The 12,239-nt window shown below is 43.5% G+C and overlaps 1 protein-coding gene across 1 annotated transcript; it reads left to right on the top strand.

Moving 5' to 3' along the window:
- The first annotated feature begins 476 nt into the window (after window positions 1-476).
- cyb5a (cytochrome b5 type A (microsomal)) lies at window positions 477-10,457 on the top strand. The gene is made up of 5 exons (XM_080418528.1): window positions 477-829; window positions 5,100-5,228; window positions 8,294-8,323; window positions 9,693-9,727; window positions 9,955-10,457. Exons 1-5 carry the CDS (start codon window positions 680-682, stop codon window positions 10,046-10,048), a joined length of 438 nt encoding a protein of 145 aa, XP_080274654.1. The 5' UTR covers window positions 477-679; the 3' UTR covers window positions 10,049-10,457.
- Window positions 10,458-12,239: the final 1,782 nt, after the last annotated feature.

Here is a 12,239-nt window from a genome sequence, read left to right as displayed (position 1 = left end):
ATGTTTGCGTGAGAACAGGGGGAGTTTAGTTTCCTTGAAAAGCGTGTTGAACTTGAGTGAACCTATGAACTTAACCCCCCCCCTGTCTGGATTCCATTCTAACCAATGAGAGGGCCCGGTGTAATAATCAGAGCGTGACAGAAGGACCAATGAGGAGGCTGTGAAGGACAATGGGCGTGACAGAAGGACCAATGAGGAGGCTGTGAAGGACACTGGGGGCGGGGCGTTAAGTTTCCAGTGTCACAGTAAACTGGAGCAACAGTCAGTCGTTTAGTTTACTAGACAAACAACTACATGAGAGAGAGAGACATAGAGACAGACACATAGAGAGAGGGAAAGACACAGGTACACACAAGAGAGAAAATAGAGACGGAGACAAAAAGAGGGCGAACTAGAGAGAGATATACACACACACAGAGAGAGAGAGAGAGAGAGAGAGAGAGAGAGAGAGAGAGAGAGAGAGAGAGAGAGAGAGAGAGAGAGAGAGAGAGAGAGAGAGAGAGAGAGAGAGAGAGAGAGAGAGAGAGAGAGAGAGAGAGAGAGAGAGAGAGAGAGAGAGACTAGTTGGGGGGAGAGAGAGAAAGGAAGAGGGAGGAGAGACACAGAAATAAAGACAGAGAGGAAGTGAGTGAGTGAGTGAGTGGCACACACACAGAGAGAGAGAGCGGTAGAGAGAGCTATGGCTGACACAGAGGAACAGCTGTCAGACTGTGGGGGTCAGGGTGTCAGGTACTACAGGCTGTCAGAGGTGGAGGCGCAGAACACCTTTAAGTCCACCTGGATCATCCTCCACAACAAGGTCTATGACGTCACCGGGTTCCTGGAGCAGGTTCGTGACATCACAGCCAGTTAGGGGTCTTCATTTGGTGACCCGGACTCGTGGGCACCTGAGAGAGCCATTTGAATGCATATTTACATTTATCCCATACACGGGGGGGCTGAATACATATTTATATTATATGTTTATGACATTTATGGTCTAATATTTCTACAATTGCTACAAATTGATAATGATGTACCGTGCATATCTTATAAAGCATATCTTAGCCAACTGAGGTGGCCACAATATTTATGTACACTAATCCTACAGTATATGACCTATGGTACAGTATATAGAATGAATGAACTTAGCATTTGTGTAATTAACATCTAAATAACGTTATCTAAATAACATTCTTAACATTGTGGTCAAGAAAACAAGCCTAAGTAACAACTAACACGGTCGAGAAGCTTATTAGTCTATATTAAGCATATTATAATGCTGTTTCGGGTGTGTGTGTGTGGGGGGGGATGCGTGCGTGCGTACGTTGTGACATTATAAACACCTTGTACCTTGAACCTCGAGGAAGGATTAGATCCAATTCCACACAGCTTGGCAGGACTTGTTCAACCAATAGATCGATTACAGGGTGTGTAAATGGTACATTTTAGTTGAAAAAAATTATGAATGTTAAAGCTCTATATTCTGATTGCTTTGAGTGTTAGTTGAAGTTCAATAACATGGGTCTGCACTTCAAATTTCACATATTTATCCTGTATTTTGTATGAGTTCTCACTTCTGATTGGATGAAATTGGTATCCTGACCTGAAAATGTATTTTCTGTTCACTATAGATCTGGAGATAGTAAATAGATACTAAGGTGTTGTACAGCATTTTTATCCTATGTCCCACTATTGACATGGTGTCCCATATTTTGATTGGCTGTAGTTTTCAGAACCAGTGCAAACCAGGACGGTTTTGTAAATTCTGGCCTGTATTCATTGGTTGTAAAGAAAGCAGGGATGGCTGTCATCACATGATGTACTGTGTTTGATCCTAATCAAACTGGGCACATGTCTTTGCTGCCTACTCTACGCTCAACGAGGGTCTAGAATTCTCAGTCACCACAAAGTCACAAACTGCAGATTTAGGTTGAATATAATGGCAACTATATGGTTCTGCTGGAAAATTCCGAATAACTTTTAATATCATAGAGTTTAGGAGGTACAATCACGCCCAGGGGTCTCTGAGGTGGTTCCAGGGGGTCCCCACCCAGGTAAAATAATTGTTGATAATTAGGAACCAAATGGACCCTTACAGGGCTGAAACTCTGATAATGTACAAATGGACCCTTACAGGCAGTGTTGTAGTGCTGACCTGATGGCTGGTCATACGCTATTTAATAATGCCACATGCACGGCACACAATCACAAATGGTAAATGGTGCATTTATGTAGCGCTTCTATCTAAAGCGCTTTACATAGATTGTGCATTACATTCACCCATTCACACACACATGGCGGAGGAAACCATGCAAGGCACCAACCTGCTCATCGGGAGCAATTAGGGGTTCAGCGTCCCGCTCAAGGACACTTCGACACAAAGTCTGGGGGAGCCCGGGATCGAACTGGGAACCTCGTGATTGCCATCTGGCCACTACCGCCGCCCGAATGTGCTACAGCGACACAATGACCAGGCAATTTTTAGTGTGTGTGTGTGTGTGTGTGTGTGTGTGTGTGTGTCAGCGCGATGCTGATTATGGCTTCTGAAACGTGTAAACTCTGAAACTCACTTAAGTTTTCAGCAGTATTTTGACATTGTATACTGTAGGCTAACTACCTGTCAATGTTCAGTTGTTGTAACCTAATTATTCCATGAAGACACGCACAGCCACAAACCGCAAGGAGGAGTCATGAACTCGCATTGCTCTGGCTGCATGCCAGGGGCCAACATTGCCATAGTTTTTTTGGAGAGAGGTGTTAAGTGTTATTAACTGCTGTCTATTGTTTATTTAAGTACCGAAGGCTTCTACAGCATATGCAAATCGCGCAGGCATTCACAGCCGCACCGCTTGATTCGATGTAGCGGGCGCGCAGTCTCGCGGGCATGCACGAGCACGCCAGTGTATCTGCGGGAGTGCGTGTTGGTCACAAAAGGTGGTCGGTCATACTGTATGCCGTAGCTGCGTGCGTAGCAGACCACCACACCACTGCTTACAGGGCTGTAACTATGAGAGTGTACGCCAGTGTATCTGCGGGTGTGCATTTGGTTCCATTCGTGCACTCTCAGAGTTATTGGGGTCCGCATACAAAACTGGGGGTCCTTGAAATTAAAAACTTTGAGAATCACTTGGGTCATCCGAGAGAGACTGGGAATAGAGCCGCTTCTCCTTCACATGGAAAGTAGCCAGTTTAAGTGGTTCATGCATCTAGTACGGATGCCTCCTGGTCACCTACCCAGGGAGGTCTTCCAGGTATGCCCAGTTAGGAAGACACCACGGGGCAGACCAAGGACCAAATGAGGGGGGATTATATCTCCATGCTGGCCTTGCAACGCCTCGGGATCCCCCAGCTATTAGCTATTAATGTGGCCTGGGAAAAGCAGGGCTCTTAGAGTGCACCCATTTTGGGCACACATGCACCCAAAAATATGTCCAGTGAAACTAAACATTTTCATTGGTCGCACCAGTGCACCTTAAATTTAGCCATTTTGCAGGTCTGTCTATGTGTGTGTATGTGTGAAAACCTTATGAAAACAATTGCCCGCCAGAGTAAACAACTACAAAGTTAGTCTGGAGCCCTGCTTAAAGGGAAGACGGACGGATGGATGGAGAAGATATAGGCAGGGTCACTTAAAGTTTTGTCTGTCTGTCTGTCTGTTTGTCTGTCTGTCTGTAATCTCCTTTCAATCTCTCTCCCTCCCTCTCTCTCTCTCCCTGTCTCTCCCTCTCTCTTGGTTACTGAACAGCCTGTCAGTTATTTCCTCACACTAAGCTCAGTCAGTTCACAGATTTACTGCAGTTGTTGAGTCTCCATTGGGACCGCTTCAGATTGTTTTTAATATAATACAATCAATATTCAACCTCCATTCTCATGTCACAGCTAATATACAGAAGTTCTGTTTGTGGGATAGTGTGTTAACTTCTATGAATGTTTCGTGTTATCTTTGGATCAGTTCGTATAGCTGGAGGAGAGTCTGTTGAAATGCAACAGCTGGCAGGAATGTAACTGCTGTTTGTATGGTTCACATCAGGACACGCCTTGTGTCAATGGAAAACGCACGCACGCACACACACACACACACACACACACACACACACACACACACACACACACACACACACACACACACACACACACACACACACACACACATCTATACACACAACACACACACAACACACACACACACACACACACACACACACACACACACACACACACACCAGGCCTGGGATTTCGTCATTTGACGGCACAAAGGCCAAATGCCAGGGCAGGAAGGCCATCAAATAAAACAAGATTTTAGTCCATTGGAATAATTAATTCAATTTCCTAACTCCACTCAGATGTGTTTATAATCTACTCAATTCTCTGTGGCTTTCTCTCACAGCTTAGTTAAGGGAAAATGTTACAACTTATGAGAAGTCGTTATGTCCTAATTCTTCTCAAATCTAATTTTAACTTCATGGAGTCCAGGCTTTTGTTTCTCAATGATTTTTTTTATCATAATTGCCTCAAGATGCGCTGTCACAAATCCACCACAGATGGACTCATAAAAGAGTTTGTTTTTGTCCCCCAAGCTATCAGAGCCATCTGTCTTCAAACTATGACTTTAGCATGATATTTATAGTTTGGACAATCATCTCTTTACACAAACTATACGTTCTCTGGCTCTATCTAGCTCAGAACTGTCACTGATCACTACACAATATAAATGCTATTTTTTTGCTGTCGGGCAGAAACCTCCGTATTCCATCTTACTTTTATGCTTCATCGTATGACAGTGTTGCAGAACATTTGAGAAATTTGCAACCTTTGTATGACCCGGCCTGGGAATCGAACCCTGACCTCCCAATCTCAAGGCGGACACTCTAACTGAGCAGGGTTATTGGTTAATTATTGAACCTTTATACTAATAATGTCCTGTCTGTCTTTCTGTGTGTGTGTGTGTGTGTGTGTGTGTGTGTGTGTGTGTGTGTGTGTGTGTGTGTGTGTGTGTGTGTGTGTGTGTGTGTGTGTGTGTGTGTGTGTGTGTGTGTGTGTGTGTGTGTGTGTGTGTGTGTGTGTGTGTGTGTGTGTGTGTGTGTGTGTGTGTGTGTGTGTGTGTGTGTGTGTGTCAGCACCCAGGAGGAGAGGAGGTGCTGAGGGAGCATGCAGGAGGTGATGGCACAGAGAGCTTCGAGGACGTGGGACATTCCACTGACGCCAGGGAAATGGCTGCCGACATGATCATAGGAGAACTGCACCCTGTAAGTGTGTGTGTGTGTGTGTGCACGCTTGCGCAAACACCGCACGTGGGCATGACCTGACCTGATGAAGATGTATTGACATCGAAACGTTGTCACAGTCTGCTATTAAAAAGGCTTTAACTGTCCGAGATGCACCAGTGCCTTCCTTCTTATAGAATGGCTGTGATATTGCATACATTTCATGTGTGTGCGTGCGTGTGGACTGGGATCTACACTGGTTTCTACGCTCCAATCATAAATTACGTCCAGTTGTGAGGACCATTTTTCTGGGATGGCTTACAATTAAGAAAAGATCCACGTTGGGGTAGTGCTGCACAATTAATCGAAAAAAGATCGTGATCTCGATTCAGACACCTATGCAATCTCGATTTTAAATTATGGCGATTTTTTTTTCAATATTAACTCTCTCAGTGCCAAGAGTTTTTTCATAAAGTACTCCCCCAGTGCCAGCAATTTGCGTTTTTTTTAAATTTTAAATTTTGTAATTTTTCATTCAAATAAATTATCTGATTGGGTGTTTAAACCCATAATACAGTTCTACCAGTAGAGAGCAACAAATCGACACATTGATGACCTCGCTGGCTCACTCGCCCCCTCCCAAACAGGCTCACGTCACATCCGGTCATAACCGGATGTTGACATTTTTGACAATCGTTGATCGGGCTAAATTACGATGCGATACACGACTACGATGACTGATCGTCACCCAGACCAAAGAGAGTAGACGTGGACCTCTCCGTTCGTATTTTATACCGTGTGAAAAACCGTGACTTTCCCTATTCTGGCCGAAAATGACCGCGGGAAAAAAATGAGAACCGGAAACGGAAATAAACAGAATAGCGCGACCACAGTCAAAAGTAAAAACTTGGGATTTCTCGTGCTGGCACGGAGGGTACTCGGGAAAAACTCGGGATATCTCGGGGCGTGGCACTGAGAGAGTTAAAAAAATATATTTTTATATTTACAAGAGAATTGTGTGAGAATCGTGTGAGAATCGTGATCTCAATTCTTATGGAGGAAAATCGTGATTCACATTTGAGCAAGAATCGTGCAGCACTACGTTGGGGTTAGGTTAGAGGTTAGGGTTGAAGGGTTGGGGTTGGAGTTATGCCTGATTTAAACTTTGTTGCCATGCACCGAACATAGCAGATCTACAAGCTCAGGAACGGGCTCCCCTGTGTTGCACTGTGTTGAACTCCCTGTGTTGCACTCACCAGAGCGCACCACCTTTCCTAACCATTTGACTGCCAATGACGAGATTTCTCGTCATATTTTGCTATGGCTCACACCGCCAATGATGAGATTTGTGTTTTCAGTGGTTTTACGATAGAGGGCGCTCTTCCGCAGCCTGTGAATTATCCCAGGATCATCCAAGAAGAGTACACCCAGACATCACGTGATCACAACAAAATTAAGCTGGTTTCGTCTAGTGTAATAGGATTTATAAAAGTAAATTTTCTCTGCTTTCTGTTGTTTTTAACAAAAACAAGCCACATTCAACTGCCCATAACTATGAAATGGATTATCCCGACGGCACGCTTTTCCCCCCCGATTCTCCAAGACCCCCGTACATGTAACGAGGCGATCGCGGGGTGGGAAAATAATATTCTATGCTTTTTCAAAGGTTAGTAAAAACGCTCGGACTCGCTGGCAGTGGCTTGACACTTTTCTGAAAAACTCAGGCAGTTAAAGAGTTAAGGACCGTCACCTGACACATTGAAATTGTCAGGTGCGCGCATCATCAAACACGCCTTGTAACGGTGGCAGCCACACTGGAGGAGGCGTCAAGTGGACGCGTCAAAATGTGTTGACACACCTTTTAGAACTCTGTTCTATTTTTTGAGCGTCGACGTGCGGTGGCACAGATCAGAGAGAGAGAAGGAGAAGAGAGTGAATGGAACAACAGACAGAGCACTGTGCGAACTCCCAGCGTTGCGTGCTCACACACATGCAAGTATTGTGTATTGTGTTTTGTGTTTTGGTACATCCATCTTCAACCGCTTATCCGGTTCTACCGGTACTGTTTTGGTGTGTGCCTTGTTTAATTTGGATCTGTGTGATCCGTTTAAAAACCTGTAATGACTGAATCCACAGCGGCACATTCGGCTTTGTCGAGCGTCTATATATAGCCTACAAACACAATTTGCCCGAGTTCAAGGGAGTGAAGCCGGTCTGGGATATTTGTCACGGCACGTACTCTGGGGCGGTGTTGGGGGGTGGGAGGAGTAGGACGGAGGTTCTACGTCCTCCCGTTGTGGGCTCGTCTCTGGCAGGTGAGTCAGGAAGTGACTCGAGCTTTTCATTGGTCATTGGTCCCCCCCTAACTAGATTATGGGCATGCCAAGATTCTAGCCAAATACAGCCAAATTCAAATATTGCTCCCATCAACCTTGTTGCAGTCTGGTCACCAAGACGAACCATTAGGTTCAAAACGTTGCAGCTGAGGGAACCATAGCAATAGAGCAACGAAGTCTGACGTAATTTCCACATCCTACCTAGGTTTTTGGACCACAATTCTTATATGAGACGATTCTAAGATGACCCAATGTTATTCTCCATAGAGAAATTACTTCTACGACCCAGGGGATGAACGAGTGACGTCAGGACTTTTGTACTCTATGGGTCATAACGTACATAGTCAGAAACAGCAAGTCATTGATGAGAGGACATGATGGTGTAGGCCGTTCTGATGCAATCATGCTTGATGCAATCATGTCTGGCGGACCTCGGGCTCGCTCATCTTCATCATGGGGGGACAGGATGTGGGTCAGATGCACACCCACGAATAACCTGTCTCCTCGACAATGCGCACTAAAGTGCGTGCGTGCGTTGGCAGGTCGTCTGAGGATACACGACTGTTGTTTCTCAAAAACAAGATAATTCACAACAGCAACGCATCCTGTTTATGTCACAATCCTTCTAACTCTCTCTCTCTCTCTCTCTCTCTCTCTCTCTCTCTCTCTCTCTCTCTCTCTCTCTCTCTCTCTCTCTCTCTCTCTCTCTCTCTCTCTCTCTCTCTCTCTCTCTCTCTCTCTCTCTCTCTCTCTCTCTCTCTCTCTCTCTAGGATGACAGAGCAAAGGCCGTCAAACCACCGGTAAGTGGTTGACCTGAGTTCAACTCTTTATGCAAGTTAATGATGTCATTTGTCCATGTGTGGTCCAGCCCTAAGGAATGTTATTAGCATGTCTTAATGAAGAAAATACTTCTTAAGGTTAATATGAGCATCAAAGCAATATTTTAAATACATTTTTATTAGCACATCCATTCCATACATTCCATAAGGCTGGACCATACATGGTAAAAATTAACTATTTATAAAATAAAGAAATAAAATATTTAAGGTGTTTTTAATTTAAAACTTTAGTTATAGAGGGCATGTAATATTAAGGCATATTTGGCTTGTTACCCAGGGATCCTTTTAAATACTTAAGTAGTAATACCACAATGTAGAAATGCTGTTTTAGGTCCTGTATTCATTTACTTGAGTTAAAGTACAAAAGTATCAAAATAAAACTACTAATGTTTTAAAAAATGTGTCAAACCTTTTCAAAGATAGCTGTTCTACAAGCTATAGCAAAAATTTTAAATAGTCCTCTGTTCAATTTGTTAATGTATATTTTGTAATGATAATCTAAATCTACAAAGTAACTAGTAGCTAAAGTTTGCAAATAGTTTATAATTAAAGTTAAAAAAGTACAATATTTGCCCCTGAGATGTAGTGGAGTAGTAACCTGGAAACCAGACGAATCTGCCAGTGCGATTTTTTTTTTGCCTGATGATGCCTGATGATATACTGATTTGTAACTTATGTAAGAGTGAGCAGACACATGCTATTACATGGGCACATTTCCTAATCATGACGCGTCATGGGAGGTCACCAGATCATTGAGTGAACCGTTTCTCAACTAGTGGTCTCATGTCTCATGTCATTTTCTGGCTCGAACCTTACCCTGTACATATTCTTCAGCATGAAAATACTACTGTCACAGAGATACGGCTTTGGGAATTGTGCCTGACAACTCATCCAGAACTTCACAAGGGACTGTGCCTTCATGTGCCTCTTGACTGAATCTGTGGACATGGCAATGAGCTGATCCTCTTTTATAGTTGTTAAGCTTGAAGTACTTTTGGAATAAGCATGAGTCTCCTCAAAGGACCACTGATAATAATGATAATGTCTTCAATTCCGAAAATACCATGTTACTAAGTTTCTCCAAAAAAAATAAATAATAATAATGAAAATAAATATTAAAAATGTTTCCTACATTACTGAATGCATGATCAGGGACCACATGCAATACCTCCACGGACCACCAGAGGTCCACGGACCACCAGTTGAAAACCCCTGATTTAAACCAAACCTATTGTACTATAATAGTTTGTCTTATTGTACTGTATGGTAAATGTTTACATGAAACACTGCACTTTGTCTTTTTGTGACGTCTGCACTGTCTTCCTTCCAGGACATACACGTGACATCTATCGATGACAATAACAGGTACACACACACACACACACACACACACACACACACACACACACACACACACACACACACACACACACACACACACACACACACACACACACACACACACACACACACACACACACATTACAGTCAGGTTAGTATAGTACTTAAAATAGTAAGTTAGTTGGTTAGTGCAGCTAACATGTTGTGTCTCTCTAGTTGGTTAGTAGTGAATGAATGAACTCTCTCTCTAGTTGGTGGACCAGCTGGCTGGTCCCAGGCCTGTCCGCGGCCGTGGTCACACTGCTGTACCGCCTGTACACCATGGACGTGGCCGACCACCACTGACATCATCAACGCCCGACACACACGCTTCACTATGATGTCATCAGCGGGCGCCTGCCACTGCCAATATGTCAAGTAAAATGAAAGACTGACAGCCGCACAGACCAATGGGACTGCAGAGTGGTACTTCTGTCCACACCCACTGGCCTTATTTGGTAGGACCAGTGGTTCCCAAACCTTTTTTAATTTCCAGGACAACCCATAACTCTGAGAGTGTGCAAAATGGGGTCCATTTGGTTCCTTTTTCAGTCACGGACCCCTAAGGGTCCATTTGGAACCCTCCATCAAGGACCCCAGTTTGAGAACCATTGCTTCTAGAGCAGACACACCCTTTTAATTCAATGGGTGTCGAAGGATCATCTGTGGTCATAATGTAGACCTTTATCAATAAAGGTCTATAAAGCACTGTGTATTCTCAGGGTGGGTGGGTTGGGGTGTATGGGTGGGAGGGGCGTCCAATCTGGAATTCTTTGCTGTCGGGGAGAAACCTTGAATCTCCATATTAAATGTTTTCTATGTTTTGTTTAGTTTTTTTTTAATCTAAATCAACAGCCTATTGTATGCTCCGTTGTATGACGTATGTCGTGCAACGTAGCAGAAATAGCCAATCTATATACGCTCAACACATTGCATCGCAAACTTGTAGATCAACATTTTTGAGCTTTTTCCGCATACCGTATAATGACATGCCCGAAAATAGAGATCCTTTTTTTTTTTTACATTCCCTGAAAAGTGACGGTTTTGGAGAAACAAGGTTTCTGTCCGACAGCGACATATAGCTTGTTCTGCTGCAGCACTAGCTATAGCTATAGCTGTATTTCCACTGCATGGTACAACTCAACTCAGGTATTTCCTTTTCCACTGCAGATAGTGCTTAGCACACATAGACACAGACAGACACACACATTAAAACCTGGAAACTGACCAGTACAACCACAGTCTCATACTGTTTGCCACTGAGCAGCTCCACTAGAGCAGGTGTGGGGTTCAGTGCCTTGCTCAAGGGCACTTCAGCGGTGTTGGGTGAGTGGTGAACATTCACTTTTAGGTCCGGTCCAGGGGGAATCGAGTCGGCAACCTTCTGGCAACAAGTGCGCTCCTCTAACCTTTAGGCCACCGCTGCCGTTGAGCTGTGCCTTTGAAAACTATCCTTTGGGGGGATTTATTTTTTGCTTTATTCCATGCGTTTCAGCCCACGCGCAATGATCGTCAGTGGTTTAATCCAGAGGTTGTCAACCAGTGGTCCGGGGACCACCAGTGGTCCTTGAGGGGGTACCAGGGGGTCCCCAACAAAATGTGTTAACATAGCGTCACAATCATTTTATCCACTTAGCTTTGGCTATTCAAAAATAGCAGATATACAAGCTCATAGCGCGGCACCGAGTGCCGCGCTATGAGCTTGTAGATCTGCTATTTTTGAAATATCTTGAAAATGTGTACACAGCCTTAAATATATATATATTTTTAAGCGAACATTTTAACTCAAATCTTTGCTTCTGGGGGGTACCTGGCACAACATTTTCCAATGGGGGTCCACGGCCAAATGTATATCAATATAGGGGTCCTTGGCATGAAAAAGGTTGAAAACCACTGGTTTAATCCACAGCAGATAGAACCCCATTAATGTATCTGGTTTTCATAACCACACTACATGAGGAATGGTGCATGTCCTCGATACTCAGCTTTGGCTATTGTGGGTTTGTTTGCCTTTTAATCAAGCAGTTGAGCGAATTTAAATAAATGGCAGATCCACTATTAGCAGTGGTTCTCGAAATTTCTCATGTCAAGGACCCCCCAAATTCATATGTATTTGGCCGGGGACCCCCATCTGAAAGTGACTTTGAAAACCAAAAAAGGTTGAGTCGAGTTGAATCATTACCATGTCCTGGAAAATCACCATATAATGCAAATCACTACAATACACTAATAACCAACCAATCATTTTGTTTTTCACTAATGAAGTAATGTTGCTTTGTTGTTCTTGTTTCATTTACATACTGAGATTTATATTTAAATATGCTTTATAGGGTAATAATTTGTTTTGCATTGCTACAATGAATTTGTATTATTTTGGAAAATACTGATGGATGCATTTGTAGAAACACAATGAATGTACAATTTCTTGCTATGTGTCGTTATATCTTTGTATCTGACTGTAATAGTTTATTTCTGTCTCAATGCAGACATGCAATCA

Source organism: Gymnoscopelus braueri (genome assembly GCF_963280865.1).
Source record: "Gymnoscopelus braueri genome assembly, chromosome: 21".
Lineage (NCBI taxonomy): Eukaryota > Metazoa > Chordata > Actinopteri > Myctophiformes > Myctophidae > Gymnoscopelus > Gymnoscopelus braueri.
The sequence above is the reverse complement of the archived record's forward strand: the minus strand, read 5'-3'. Positions and strand labels throughout refer to the sequence as shown.

Coding starts and splice junctions, on each gene's coding strand:
- cyb5a (XM_080418528.1), top strand. CDS start 680: ATGGCTGACACAGAGGAACAGCTGTCAGACTGTGGGGGTCAGGGTGTC. Junction 830..5,099: donor TCACCGGGTTCCTGGAGCAG/GTTCGTGACATC, acceptor TGTGTGTGTCAG/CACCCAGGAGGAGAGGAGGT. Junction 8,324..9,692: donor CAAAGGCCGTCAAACCACCG/GTAAGTGGTTGA, acceptor TCTTCCTTCCAG/GACATACACGTGACATCTAT.